The sequence below is a fragment of the Rutidosis leptorrhynchoides genome, chromosome 4 (assembly GCF_046630445.1).
Source record: "Rutidosis leptorrhynchoides isolate AG116_Rl617_1_P2 chromosome 4, CSIRO_AGI_Rlap_v1, whole genome shotgun sequence".
In the NCBI taxonomy this organism is placed as follows: domain Eukaryota; kingdom Viridiplantae; phylum Streptophyta; class Magnoliopsida; order Asterales; family Asteraceae; genus Rutidosis; species Rutidosis leptorrhynchoides.
Genome location: NC_092336.1, coordinates 498493611 through 498510086, shown reverse-complemented (window position 1 = coordinate 498510086; position 16476 = coordinate 498493611). Strand labels below are relative to the sequence as shown.

The following is a 16476-nucleotide window of genomic DNA, read 5'->3' as shown; positions in this document are numbered from 1 at the left end:
GTCGCAAAAGAATTTCCCGATGTATTTCCGAAAGAATTACCGGGACTACCTCCACACCGATCCGTTGAATTTCAAATAGACCTTGTACCGGAAGCTGCACCAATAGCTCGTGCTCCATACAGACTCGCACCTAGCGAAATGAAGGAACTTCAGAGCCAATTACAAGAACTTTTAGAGCATGGTTTCATTCGACCAAGCACATCACCATGGGGAGCTCCTGTGTTGTTTGTCAAGAAGAAAGATAGTACATTCAGGTTGTGTATCGACTACCGAGAGTTGAACAAACTTACCATCTAGAACCGCTACCCACTACCGAGAATCAACGACTTATTTGATCAACTACAAGGCTCGTATGTTTATTCGAAGATCGATTTACGTTCTGGATATCATCAAATACGGGTGAAGGAGGATGATATTCCAAAGACTGCTTTTAGAACGCGTTACGGTCATTACGAGTTTATGGTTATGCCATTTGGATTGACTAACGCACCAGCTATGTTCATGGACCTCATGAACCGAGTGTGTGGGCCATATCTTGACAAGTTTGTCATTGTTTTCATCGATGACATACTTATTTACTCTAAGAATGAGCAAGAGCACGAAGAACACTTGAGAAAAGTGCTAGAGTTGTTAAGGAAAGAAAAACTGTACGATAAATTTTCAAAGTGTGCATTTTGGTTGGAAGAAGTTCAATTCCTCGGTCACATAGTGAACAAAGAAGGTATTCAGGTGGATCCAACAAAGATTGAAACCGTTGAAAAGTGGAAAACCCCGAAAACTCCGAAACACATACGCCAATTTTTAGGACTAGCTGGTTACTACAGAAGGTTCATCCAAGACTTTTCCAGAATAGCAAAACCCTTGACTGCATTAACGCATAAAGGGAGGAAATTTGAATGGAAGGATGAACAAGAGAAAGTGTTTCAGTTATTGAAGAAAAAGTTAACTACGGCACCTATATTGTCATTACCTGAAGGGAATGATGATTTTGTGATATATTGTTACGCCTCAAAGCAAGGTCTCGGTTGTATATTAATGCAACGAACGAAAGTAATTGCTTATGCGTCTAGACAATTGAAGATTCACGAACAAAATTATACGTCGCATGATTTGGAATTAGGCGCGGTTGTTTTTGCATTAAAGACTTGGAGGCAGTACTTATATGGGGTCAAAAGTATTATATATACCGACCACAAAAGTCTTCAACACATATTTAATCAGAAACAACTGAATATGAGGCAGCGTAGGTGGATTGAATTGTTGAATGATTACGACTTTGAGATTCGTTACCACCCGGGGAAGGCAAATGTGGTAGCCGACGCCTTGAGCAGGAAGGACAGAGAACCCTTTCGAGTAAAATCTATGAATATAATGATTCATAATAACCTTAATACTCAAATAAAGGAGGCGCAACAAGGAGTTTTAAAAGAGAGAAATTTAAAGGATGAAATACCCAAAGGATCAGAGAAGCATCTTAATATTCGGGAAGACGGAACCCGGTATAGGGCTGAAAGGATTTGGGTACCAAAATTTGGAGATATGAGAGAAATGGTACTTAGAGAAGCTCATAAAACTAGATACTCAATACATCCTGGAACGGGGAAGATGTACAAGGATCTCAAGAAACATTTTTGGTGGCCGGGTATGAAAGCCGATGTTGCTAAATACGTAGGAGAATATTTGACATGTTCTAAGGTCAAAGCTGAGCATCAGAAACCATCAGGTCTACTTCAACAACCCGAAATCCTAGAATGGAAATGGGAAAACATTACCATGAATTTCATCACTAAATTACCAAGGACTGCAAGTGGTTTTGATACTATTTGGGTAATAGTTGATCGTCTCACCAAATCAGCACACTTCCTGCCAATAAGAGAAGATGACAAGATGGAGAAGTTAGCACGACTGTATTTGAAGGAAGTCGTCTCCAGACATGGAATACCAATCTCTATTATCTCTGATAGGGATGGCAGATTTATTTCAAGATTCTGGCAGACATTACAGCAAGCATTAGGAACTCATCTAGACATGAGTACTGCCTATCATCCACAAACTGATGGGCAGAGCGAAAGGACGATATAAACGCTTGAAGACATGCTACGAGCATGTGTTATTGATTTCGGAAACAGTTGGGATCGACATCTACCGTTAGCAGAATTTTCCTACAACAACAGCTACCATTCAATCATTGAGATGGCGCCGTTTGAAGTACTTTATGGTAGAAAGTGCAGGTCTCCGATTTTTTGGAGTGGAGTGGGGGATAGACAGATTACGGGTCTGGAGATAATACAAGAAACTACCGAGAAGATCATCCAAATTCAACAACGGTTGAAAACCGCCCAAAGTCGACAAAAGAGCTACGCTGACATTAAAAGAAAAGATATAGAATTTGAAATTGGAGAGATGGTCATGCTTAAAGTTGCACCTTGGAAAGGCGTTGTTCGATTTGGTAAACGAGGGAAATTAAATCCAAGGTATATTGGACCATTCAAGATTATTGATCGTGTCTAACCAGTAGCTTACCGACTTGAGTTACCTCAACAACTCGCGGCTGTACATAACACTTTTCACGTCTCGAATTTGAAGAAATGTTTTGCTAAAGAAGATCTCACTATTCCGTTAGATGAAATCCAAATCAACGAAAAACTTTAATTCAACGAAGAACTCGTTGAAATAATGGATCGTGAGGTTAAAAGACTTAAGCAAAACAAGATACCAATTGTTAAGGTTCGATGGAATGCTCGTAGAGGACCCAAGTTCACCTGGGAACGAGAAGATCAGATGAAGAAGAAATACTCGCATTTATTTCCAGAAGATACGTCAACACCTCCAACTGCTTAAAATTTCGGGACGAAATTTATTTAACGGGTAGGTACTGTAGTGACCCGAACTTTTCCATGTTTATATATATATTAAACGAAATTGTTATTTACCTGATTAAGTGTTTCCAACATGTTAATCAATCAAACTTGTTAAGACTTGATTAATTGAAATAGGTTTCATATAGACAATTGACCACCCAAGTTGACCGATGATTCACGAACGTTAAAACTTGTAAAAACTATATGATGACATATATATAGATATATATATATATATATATATATATATATATATATATATATATATATATATATATATATATATATATATATATATATATAGTTAACATGATATTATGATAAGTAAACATATCATTAAGTATATTAACAATGAACTACATATGTAAAAACAAGACTACTAACTTAATGATTTTGAAACGAGACATATATGTAACGATTATCGTTGTAACGACATTTAATGTATATATATCATATTAAGAGATATTCATACATCATAATATCATGATAATATAATAATTTAAAATCTCATTTGATATTATAAACATTGGGTTAACAACATTTAACAAGATCGTTAACCTAAAGGTTTCAAAACAACACTTACATGTAACGACTAACGATGACTTAACGACTCAGTTAAAATGTATATACACGTAGTGTTTTAATATGTATTCATATACTTTTTAAAGACTTCAAGACACTTATCAAAATACTTCTACTTAACAAAAATGCTTACAATTACATCCTCGTTCAGTTTCATCAACAATTCTACTCGTATGCACCCGTATTCGTACTCGTACAATACACAGCTTTTAGATGTATGTACTATTGGTATATACACTCCAATGATCAGCTCTTAGCAGCCCATGTGAGTCACCTAACACATGTGAGAACCATCATTTGGCAACTAGCATGAAATATCTCATAAAATTACAAAAATATGAGTAATCATTCATGACTTATTTATATGAAAAAAAAATTACATATCCTTTATATCTAATCCATACATCAACGACCAAAAACACCTACAAACACTTTCATTCTTCAATTTTCTTCATCTAATTGATCTCTCTCAAGTTCTGTCTTCAAGTTCTAAGTGTTCTTCATAAATTCTACAAGTTCTAGTTTCATAAAATCAAGAATACTTCCAAGTTTGCTAGCTTACTTCCAATCTTGTAGAGTGATCATCCAACCTCAAGAAATCTTTCTTATTTACAGTAAGATATCTTTCTAATATAAGGTAATACTCATATTCAAACTTTGATTCAATTTCTATAACTATAACAATCTTATTTCGAGTAGAAATCTTACTTGAACTTGTTTTCGTGTCATGATTCTACTTCAAGAACTTTCAAGCCATCCAAGATCCTTTGAAGCTAGATCCATTTGTCTCTTTTCCAGTAGTTTTATCCACAAAACTTGAGGTAGTAATGATGTTCATAACATCATTCAATTCATACATATAAAGCTATCTTATTCGAAGGTTTAAACTTGAAATTACTAGAACATAGTTTAGTTAATTCTAAACTTGTTCGCAAACAAAAGTTAATCCTTATAACTTGACTTTTAAAATCAACTAAACACATGTTCTATATCTATATGATATTCTAACTTAATGATTTAAAACCTGGAAACATGAAAAACACCGTAAAACTGTACATACGCCGTCGTAGTAACACCGCGGGCTGTTTTGGGTTTGATAATTAAAAACTATGATATACTTTGATTTAAAAGTTGTTCTTCTGGGAAAATGATTTTTCTTATGAACATGAAGCTATATCCAAAAATCATGGTTAAACTCAAAGTGGAGGTATGTTTTTCAAAATGGTCATCAAGACGTCGTTCTTTCGACTGAAATGACTACCTCTTACAAAAATGACTTGTAACTTATATTTTTGGCTATAAACCTATACTTTTTCTGTTTAGATTCATAAAATAGAGTTCAATATGAAACCATAGCAATTTGATTCACTCAAAACGGATTTAAAATGAAGAAGTTATGGGTAAAACAAGATTGGATATTTTTTTATTTTTGTAGCTACGGGAAATATTAACAATTCTATACAAATCATATCCTAGCTAACTTATATTGTATTATACATGTATTCTAATATATTATGTAATCTTGGGATACCATAGACACGTATGCAAATGTTTTGACATATCATATCGACCCATGTATATATATTATTTGGAACAACCATAGACACTCTATATGCAGTAATGTTGGAGTTAGCTATACAGGGTTGAGGTTGATTCTAAAAATATATATACTTTTAATTGTGATCTAGCCTGAGACGTGTATACACTGGGTCGTGGATTGATTCAAGATAATATGTATCGATTTATTTATGTACATCTAACTGTGGACAACTAGTTGTAGGTTACTAACGAGGACAGCTGACTTAATAAACTTAAAACATCAAAATGTATTAAAAGTGTTGTAAATATATTTTGAACATACTTTGATATATATGTACATATTTGTTATAGGTTCGTGAATCGACCAGTGGCCAAGTCTTACTACCCGACGAAGTAAAAATCTGTGAAAGTGAGTTATAGTCCCACTTTTAAAATCTAATATTTTGGGATGAGAATACATGCAGTTTTATAAATGTTTTACGAAATAGACACAAGTAATTGAAACTACATTATATGGGTGAATAATCGAAGCCGAATATGCCCCTTTTGCTTGGTAGCCTAAGAATTAGTAAACCGATCTACTAATTGACGCGAATCCTAAAGATAGATCTATTGGGCCTAACGAACCCCATCCAAAGTACCAGATGCTTTAGTACTTCGAATTCGTTTTTATCATGTCCGAAGGATTTCCCGGAATGATAGGGGATATTCTTTTATGCATCTTGTTAATGTCGGTTACCAGGTGTTCACCATATGAATGAATTTTATCTCTATGTATGGGATGTATATTGAAATATGAAATCTTGTGGTCTATTATTATGATTTGATAATATATAGGTTAAACCTATAACTCACCAACATTTTTGTTGACGTTTTAAGCATGTTTATTCTCAGGTGATTATTAAGAGCTTCCGCTGTTGCATACTAAAATAAGGACAAGATTTAGAGTCCATGCTTGTATGATATTATATAAAAACTGCATTCAAGAAACTTATTTTTGATGTAATATATTCTTATTGTAAACCATTATGTAATGGTCGTGTGTAAATGGTATATTTTAGATTATCATTATTTGATCATCTACATAATGCTTTTTAAACCTTTATCGATAAAATAAAGGTTATGGTTGTTTTAAAAATGAATGTAGTCTTTGAAAAACGTCTCATATAGAGGTCAAAACCTCGCGACGAAATCAATTAATATGGAACGTTTATAATCAATATGAACGGGACATTTCAGGGATGTCAAACCCTATGGATCCATATCTAAAATTCGCGTCTACCGGTTCATAAACCAATAGTTAAACGTTACCGAGCTAAGGGGAATATTTGTACCGTTATGTCACCCACACATATATAAAGTTTAAGTACTCGTGTCTAGTATGTAAAACATAAAAAGCGTATGTATTCTCAGTCCCAAAAATAGTTAAAGTAAAAAGGGAGCTATAACTCATAGTGAAATGATGCGGTAAAAGTCGATATGAAAAGTATGCAAGTAGTAAGTCGGTCCGAAAGGTCCTCAACCTAAGTCAAAGGTTACTAAGTCAGTATATTGTCCCAAAAGGTTTAAAAGTGAATAAATTAAGTCTTAAGTATCATCATTTTACGTAAAAGATAAAGTAAGTTTTCAACAAGAATAGAGATCGAAACAAAGGGCTGACTTCGGACAGCTGCTATGACCTCTATACAAACTGAAATGACGCGCGGCCAGTGGCCAAGGCTCCGTTTGTGAGTCCTCTTACCCCTGTCCAATTTTCAAATCCTAACTCGATGAAGTTTGACCGTGGCGATGGTTCAAGCGCGAGTAGGTCAGAAATTTTAGCACGTCGTTACGAAGGCGTAGTGATTTTCGGAAGACTATAAATCCTAAACCGTATATCGGATTTAGGTGAGTCTTAAACGAAAAGTCATCTACTCAAACCGAACTATCTGAAAATCATCTTTCCAGAAGTCCCAGGAGTCTGATCAGACCCTGAAAAACAGAAACAAATGCTCCGGTGGGTTTCTTGGTGTTTGATGCTCATCACGGTTCTGATCCTTGATGCGTATAAGCCTCAAGTGTACAACTCTTTGATGTTTTAGCATCATTATGACCAAGTTTTAACCATCAACACACAACTAAAAGTAAAAGCTAACTTTCTACAAATTTTGAACATCAAGGTTGTCTCTTTATTGTATAAACACAATAAAGCTTCAACCTTTGTCCTTTTGATACAAGTTTATGCATCTTCATAATATGAGATGATGAAGACTAGATTTTTATCACCATAAAAATCATAAAAAGGTTCCAAGTAAGTGAGATCTACAATAATAACTTAGATCTCAAATGTTAAGAAACCCTAAGCTAGAAAGCTTTGATCTTTACTAAAAAGCTTAGATCTTCAACAAAATAATGAAACCCTAAGCTAGAAAGTTTGGATCTTTAATGTTCTTGAAGATTTCAAATCAAAGTTTAAATCTACAAGATGTAACAAGATCAAAAAGCTAAAAAGCTTGATCACATGATGATGTTGTCGTGATTAAGAAGAAAGAAAGAAGAAGAAGAAAATTTAAGAACTTACAATTTGTAACATCCCAGGTAACACGTTCCCCGTAGCATGATATTGTCCGCTTTGCCCGTAGGCGCACGAATTTTTCTTGGCGACCAAAGACGACAAACACTTTTCCAGGAGGTCACCCATCCTGGTAGTGCACTCTTTCGAGCACGCTTAACTGCAGAGTTCTCATGAGATCTGCTAAGCTTGTGGTCCTAAAACGCGTCATGCTAGAAAAGGTCTCCACACCCTTATAAGGCATGCTTCGTTCCCCTCTTCAATCGATGTGGGACGGATGTTACAATCCTCCCCCCTAATGGGACACAGCGTCCCCGCTGTGCACATTGGTCCGGGGCCTGGCTCTGATACCATCTGTAATTAGTGGGGACAACCACCGTCCCACCCAGTGCCTTCCCAGCTAACCGCCTGGTGACCACTGAGTGTACCTCAGATACTGATTTTAGGGCCTGCCTCTCGGCTACTACCAACCCTCGTAAGGGATCGCAAGGAGTAAGAGCCAATGCTTCGCCACAGGTCACACTGTGAGAACCCCCTCTATGATTAAGCCGACGACACAGCTTAAACCAGCTCTGATACCATCTGTAACATCCCAGGTAACACGTTCCCCGTAGCATGATATTGTCCGCTTTGCCCGTAGGCGCACAGATTTTTCTTGGCGACCAAAGACGACGAACACTTTCCCAGGAGGTCACCCATCTTCTTATTGCACTCGTTCGAGCACGCTTAACTGCAGAGTTCTCATGAGATCTGCTGCGCTTGTGGTCCCAAAACGCGTCATGCTAGAAAAGGTCTCCACACCCTTATAAGGTATGCTTTGTTCCCCTCTTCAACCGATGTGGGACGGATGTTACACAATTTTAGTGTGAGAAAGACTAAAGAGAAAATTAGAGAGCAAGTATGTGTAAAATGAGAATGATATCAAGTGTGAAATGAAAGAATAAGGCTTGTATTTATAGTGGTGGAGGTGGGGGTTTGGCCGTGGGTTTAGGGGACAAGGGGGGAGACAAACTTTGCTTTTTGCATGGTGGTGGTCTAAAGGTGGTGCTTATTGTTGGGATCCCATGCAATATATGTAGTAATGGCTAACAAAAATGCTACTACCTCCGTCTCATTCCAATAGGGCAGTATTCCATTTTGGGCTGTCCCATTCTGATAGTCCACTTCCATAAATAGAAAGGAAAGAAGATATTTCATTGGTGGATCTGGAGAGAGAAGATATTTCATTGGTGGAGAAATGAAGTTAGTGGGATTTCCTAAAACTGTGTGTTTTTTGTCTGTGGACTATTGGAATGAGACGGAGGGAGTAGTATGTTGGCTCACCTAAATGTGTTTTTGTCTTACATTTTAATGGGCCGTAATTCCCTTAAAATTGGGCTAACTTAAAAGTCCATTAGCTAGAGTAGGGTGGGCTTAAGTCCATTAACGTAAAGAGTCCATTAAAACTAACTAGTGTGCATTAGTAAAACACTAAGCGTAATTAAGCAACCAATAAGCCAAGTAATTGTCATTAGAAAATAACAATTAGTATTACGTAGTTATAATATTCCAATTATGACAAAAGTTAAACGTGTACAAAGTACATAGCTCGTTCAAAACGACAAGTGACACTAACGGTCGTAAAAGCATTCGAGGATCAAATTAAGTGATTAAACACTTAATAACACGCTATAAGGTATTAACGAAAGTAATTAACATGAATAATCATCCCAGAATATAATATAGCTCGGTATGCACAAATACGCAGTTTCGTGAAAACAAAAAGTATAAGAGTTAAAGCCATAAATAGGCCATATACTTTCATTTTTGTCCCAATGTAGGCTATATACTCCGAAAAATACCAATGTATGCTATATACTTTCATAAAGTGTACTAATATGAACGAACAAAACTTATTAACCGGATAAACAACTAAACGATGACGTGGCACCCTACGTGGAGAATGACGTTGGTGATACATCGGAACAAAACTGAAAGTATATAGCCTACATCGGAACAAAATTGAAAGTATATAGCCTACATCGGAACAAAACTGAAAGTATATGACCTATTTGTTGCCATATAAAATGCAAAAAAAAATGTTAAATAATTAACTTTACCGGTTCAACAGGTAACTTGTTAAATTTGTGTACATCGATACAACTTTTAAGAGTATATAACCTACATTGGTATTTTTTGGAGTATATAGCCCACATTGAGACAAAACTGAAAGTATATGGCATATTTATGGTTTTAACCCAAAGTATAAATATAAGTCGAAAAGGTCGGGTCGTTACAAATGATCCACTTTAACCAATCTAGAGAGCCCTTTTTCTAGCGACAATTTATCCACTCGAAGCATTTGCATGAGATCTCCGAAACGATCTTTGAAGAACTGAGACAATTCTTACCAAAGCTGAGATCATTTCGATGCAACCAAATGTGATAACACGTGACCCATATCACTGTTTGCCAGATATTTATTCCAAGGTTAGTGTTGAGATTTGGATTCGGACATCTGGCGAGGTCAGATAGACATGAAATATTAAGGTGATCGAAATTCCACCATTTACGAATTCTTTCCCATATATCTTTGGAAAAGTTACACGAAATTAGAGAATGGTGAAGTGTTTCAATATTATCGTCGCACACCGGACATCTTGTGGAGTGAAGATCTATACCTTTTTTTATCTAGTTCGACTCTAACGGGGACTTTGTTTTGCTTTGCTCTCTAAATGAAGATACCGATTTTTTGTGAAACAAAAGGATTTAAATCCGTCGGTTGGGTAGCGTCGATCTTGGCAGGCTGTCTGCATCACTTTTGTTGAGGGAGTGCACACGCGAATCAGTCGTAAACAAGCCATTAAGATTGTATTTCCATGACCACGAAATATTAGTATTACCCGATAATTTATGGCATTTGACAGCTTCTGTAAACGCGAGTAATTCATCCTGAGTTCGCCATTTGGGCTGAGAGATCCAAGGCCATGATTTTTAGACCCGGGCATTTGACCACTTTGGTTATTTCAATCATTTTTAGATATATTTTTTTATATCCATACGTATTTTGATGTAAATTTTTGATTTTTTTTTTTGGAAAGGCAATTTATATTCAACAAAAAACCCGAGATATTACATAGCACAACCCATTACGGGCAACCACGAGCTCGGAACAAGAGGTTACGAGCAGAATCACACAACCTACATATTGACTATACAATAACTAAATCGATTAGAAAACGCACAATTATTACAAGAAACATCGAGGGTTATGAAGCCAACTATGCCAATCAATTGTTTTGTTTTTGCACCTTCTTGCAATCCATTCATGAGTCTTCACTTGAATCTAACATAGAGCCATAGGAACGTTCCATGATTTTCCTTTAAAAACCTTGTGATTTCTATTCCCCCAAATGAGATATCCACAAATCCAAGTAACCGCTTGCCATATTTTTGAGCCTTGAGTCGAAGATGTAAGGCTCGATTGTTCAGCAAAAATCTCACCAATATCTATGTTCGAATGAAAAGGCAAACCCCACCAATCAAAGACTTTAGACCACACCTCGGACGCGAGTTTGCAAGAAAGAATAGAGTGATCCACCGATTCAATATCCCTATCACAAAGTGGACATCTAACCGAGTGTAGGTCGCAAAGTGGACATCTAACCGAGTGTAGGTCGATGCCACGTTTGTTTATAATAGCAAAATATAAAATAGCAATTAATTTGTTTATTGGTTTAAAAAATAAACAAGTTGAAGTCCAACAAACATCCCATTATGCTTGAAAAACATTTCATCTCATCACTAAACAAGTCCAAGATTATCCCTATATGGAATATATTTTATTTCATTACCTAATTATTTTATTTTGTTAGGAATAAAATAGTTAATACTTTATTTATCTATAGCTATAGCTATGACCTACACACCCTTTTTTTCCTTCTACAATTTTTCAACGTCACCAAAATTAAAACGAGTTACTTATAATATAATAATAAAAATAGAATGTCGCATAGTATATCATTTTACAATACACACGGAATAAGAAAAATGCTACCACATGCCTCTTTTTCTCTTTTCATGATTCAAAAGTAAAAGGCCAAACAACTTCTAAATTAAATTAATCACAACGTGATTAAGCACATCCATTTGGAGCAAATCCAACCCGAGAACCCGCCAAATCATAAACCACCCGAAATCCCTGTTGTTGGATATTACCGATAATCGATAACCCGCTACTAGTAGGGGCAAACGCAAAGCAGAAACTACCACTACTATCCACCGGAATCAAGTAATTCGATGCCGGAAGTGACACGTCAGCACCATTGAAATGCATCACCACCGTCGGTACCTTCACCTCCGTCTTTCCTGACAGATCAAAACAGGCGTCGAATAACGAGAAATTCGGTCCTCTTTTTAGATGCGACGCTCCTGCCAAGAACGCGTTCCTGAGCGCCACGTAAGCGGGTCGGGTCAACCTTGTAACGGACGTGCCCGAATCGATTATCACACCGCCGTTACCTGAACTTTTGTCAAGCTGGAATAACGAGCTAGTGATTCCAGAAACCCTAGCGCCACCAACGGAAAAGCCGTTAAGACCAAGATAATAAAACGTGTCGAGTTTCGGGTTGTGGAGTAACGGAGTGAAACGAGCAACACGTGAAACGGCAGCGTTTCCAAAAACTAAAGAGGAAGGTTTAGCAGACGTTGACCGGTCAACGAGACAGTAAGAAAACTTAGATCCGAATTGACGACCCGCTTGGTTAGGAAAAGACAATTTGCCCCGACCGAGACCTAATAACCCGGCAGCACCAACAAATAACCCTTGGTTATCATGACCACAGCCAAAAGCAATGTTGTTAACTTTCGTCTTCCGAAAAGTTAGGGTTTCGGTCGAAAACTCGCCGGCGGTAAAAGAACCGTCGCCGTAAGAAACTTGGTACATACATTTTTTATTCTGAGTGTTACATCCAGGGGAATCAAGATGGTTACATAAAGGGGTCCCACACGAGACTCCACCGAAAGTTGTTGACTTACTCGGGTCAAAAATTGGATCTGATTGAGTATAACATCTACGGCAAGGAGAACACTGGATCCAAACGACGTCGCTTCCAGTATCCAAAACCATGTAAGAGTAACGTGGTGGACTACCTATTCCGATCCGAGTGAAATACTCGCCGGATCCTTGTGCCAGTCCGGAAATTATGGAACTGCTGAAATCCGATGCTTTATTGTTAGTAATATTTCGCTGACCTCTACCGCGTATGAGTGAAGCGATTGATTTTACTCTGATGACGTCACGCTGGAGACGTAGTTTGAATAAACTTTCAGCCGTAATGTTTTCGTTCTGAATTGCATTTGTGTTCAAGAGTGTGTCTAGATGGTGTAAATCTAGAGAGAGAGAATTTTCATCTTCGTTTATTATGTTAGATGGTGATGAAGACGAAATTAGGGTTTGTGAATCATCAAATAAGGAAGCTGAGGAAGCATCTAAATTTGGTTGAGGAAGAGAGTGAGTGATTAGGGTTTGGTAGTGGTCGTTAGCGGTGGCGTACGACCATGAAATGAATAGTACGGTGAGGATAAAGCCGGTGGAAGTTAATTTTCCGGCGGCCATTTTGGAAATGAGAGACCGGTGTTGGTTATTGAACTTGTATTTATAAATAAAGATAAAGATATAAATTTGGAAATTAAATTATAAAGTAAAAATAGAAAATTAGTGCGGTGGGTCTGTCGTTCTGTCTAGTGTGAACGTGGTTGTGTTGTTTTTTAGTATTGGGCTGAATTTCAAAGCTTAGTTAAGTGTTAGGTTAAGAGCATAACAAATTAAAAGATAAAAATGCACTAAACGATGTAAAAGTTTGATAAAATTACAGTAATATATATATATATATATATATATATATATATATATATATATATATATATATATATATATATATATATATTACGGCTCTATTAAGCGAGTCAACAGTAAGCGTCGATTTATTGGCGACTTGACTGTCATTTATAGCCTAAATTGAACTCCAGGCATGCTTTCTAACCCATGAAAATTTGATACTACCATTTTCATGGAGTCTCTTTTGATTTAATTGCTTATTTTTCTTTTACTCACTTTTATAGTTTTTTATTTTTTTTATTTTTCCTTGTATTATTTTTTATTCTTTTGGCCGGAAGTCCCCTTGGATGCAATCTCTTTAGCCGTCGGATAGAGAGGGAGGACTTTCTCTATTCTTGGAATGTTTCACTCGGGGTGGAGAAATGACCTCTCTTTATCCAAAGATAGAGGTAGGATTGTCTACGTCTCACCTCCCCCATACCCCACGCATGTGGGATTGGGTATGTTGTTGTTGTTGTATATATATTTTTCTAACGGTAGATTTTTATAACAAATTTTTGGTAAGAAATTAGAAGAATCATAAACGCATTATCCCTAAACAATAAAAGGCATGGTCGAAATCGTCGTTTCAGTTATATTGGAATGTCGTTTTAATTTTGCGTTCGCACTACAAACTTTCCCTCAATTTTGACTTAATATACACCACGGCCACTCAAGTTTTCACTTTTTAGCGTAAATATATAATTTTATTAAATTAAAAACAAAAACAATTCCACCCTAATTTTTAACAGCCCCTATCTTCTCGCTCGGTCCGAGTTAAATTTTTCCGAGACCACCGTTCAACTCGAAAAAATCATACGGACCCAACGGGACTAACTATACGCGAAACGGACATCGTTAAAAAAACACTAAATAACGGGCCATATAGTCTCGCTCAGTGCGAGTTAAATTTTTCTCGAGACCACCGTTCAACTCGAAATAATTTTACGAACACAAGGCGACTAACTATACGCGAAACGGACATCGTTAAAAAAACACTAAATATTTCGGGATATATTTCATACATATACAAACACGTCCAACAAACAACTCAACCAACTAGATATATTAGGTATCAAACAACGTATATCCAAATTCGACCGCGCGTTGAATATAACCGCAGCAACGCGCGGTCGAATTTTTTTCTAGTTATAAACTAATAAAAATATATAAAATTAGTACTTGATATACATTATTATTTTATATTTGAACGCAATAAAATACATAAAACTCTTACTTGATGATTCACAATAAAATAGTTAATATCACAAAATAGATGGTACATATAAAATGTTCACGTATTCACAAATTAATATATTCATATGAGTATACAAATTTTTGTAAGATAATATTAAGATTGTAAACTATTTTTCTTAATAGTAACAAACTTCAATATTTACTTGTGATTTAAGTTAATTACGTGCAAAATTTAAAGTTTATTTCTCTAAATTTTTGTAATTCTCGTTTGATCCTTTGACTCTGGTTAATTATCCATATATTGTATACTCCGTATTAAATATGTCAAATTAATTAAACTAAATTTTTTTGTCTACGATCTTTTTTTTTTTTTCTGTTTGTATGTTTGTTGTTGGTGTTATAACTTTAAAATTTAATTAAATTAATTAAAAAATTAATTGTAACCTAACTCTTAGCCATATTTCACCATCTTCATGTGTTTGTGAATTTAATTGGATCTCATTCACATTAAATTCACCCTCAACGACCCTTACCTCAATTTAAATCGTATCGACTCGTGACTGTTTTTTTATTAATCAAATTTAATTATGGAGTAGTTTTTATTCACACAGTACAAGCTACTATTGCATGGATAACTTTAGATTGGTAATTATGCGTCTGGCAATAGCATTCACTTATCACTTTAGGTGGATTGGAGTAAAGGTGCAGGACCTATACAATTCCTACAACTTTCGGTAACACCAAGTACAATTCTCATCGCTCAAAAGCTCGTCACTCAGAGGTTTTTACTCACTATTAGAGATCAATGTGATTGTCGTTTTGGAGGTTTAAAAACTACAAAATACTAACCAACACTGAGGGAGGTCCCAACGGTGAGGTCCTGGGAGCCGCCCAGCCAAACGTCCACTTGGACGCCGATGACAGCGGGCCGCCATGCCTCTGCCCAGTCTATCGTCTCCCATTTCGTGCTTTTTGATCATGTTTGTGGACGGAATAAATTTGGGTATTTTACCCGTTAGAAAAAAAATAAAATTCCAACGGCTAGTTTTTATTTTTATTTTTTACTTATTTTTATTTTCTTTTACACTCTATATATACACATTCATTTTTCACTTTTAATTCACACATTCATCAATATTTTCTTATCAACATACCATATCAAATTATCATCTCAATTTATCAATCTTTTTTCCAAATATAACCCAAATTTCGATGCTGATCCCGATCTAAACGTGATATTAACGATCAAAAATACTACTAATAATCGCGCACTCGGATTATTTATGCATTGGATGAGTTAAGCGATAATGATGAAGTTGAACATGTGCCAGGAGAACTTAGAATATATCTACATAGAGATCGCGAAGGCCGCACAAGAACTTTATGGAATTATTATTTTTCCGGCAATCCCACGTTTACGGGGGATTATTACCGTAAACGGTATCGAATGAGAAAATCTTTATTTCTACGCATATGTCAAGGTATATTGAATTTTTCTCAAACTCCGATTCCCGAGTATTATACTTATTTTTGTCAAAGACGTGATGCTACCGGATTACTTGGTTTTAATATTGTTCAAAAAGTAACATCTGTCATACGTCAACTAGCTTATGCTACTTCGGCCGATCTTTTTGATGATATTTGCATATGGGTGAACAAACCGCATATGATTGTTTAAACAGTTATTGCAAATGTAATTTTCACTTGTACGCTACCGAATATTTGAGAAACCAACTGCACAAGATGTGCAACATTTGACCGCTAAACATTCTCAAATACATGATTTTCCGGAGATGTTAAGAAGTCTCGATTGTATGCATTGGGGATGGAGAAATTGTCCATCACGTTGGAAGGCTCATTATACACGATGTGACTATAGTTACACGTCA

The 16476-nt window shown here is 36.1% G+C and overlaps 1 protein-coding gene across 1 annotated transcript; it reads right to left on the bottom strand.

Moving 5' to 3' along the window:
* Positions 1-11476: 11476 nt before the first annotated feature.
* On the bottom strand, positions 11477-13155 carry LOC139844729 (aspartyl protease family protein 2-like). Its single transcript, XM_071834950.1, has one exon. It carries the CDS (start codon positions 13127-13129, stop codon positions 11648-11650), a length of 1482 nt encoding a protein of 493 aa, XP_071691051.1. The 5' UTR covers positions 13130-13155; the 3' UTR covers positions 11477-11647.
* Between the last annotated feature and the right edge of the window lie 3321 nt (positions 13156-16476).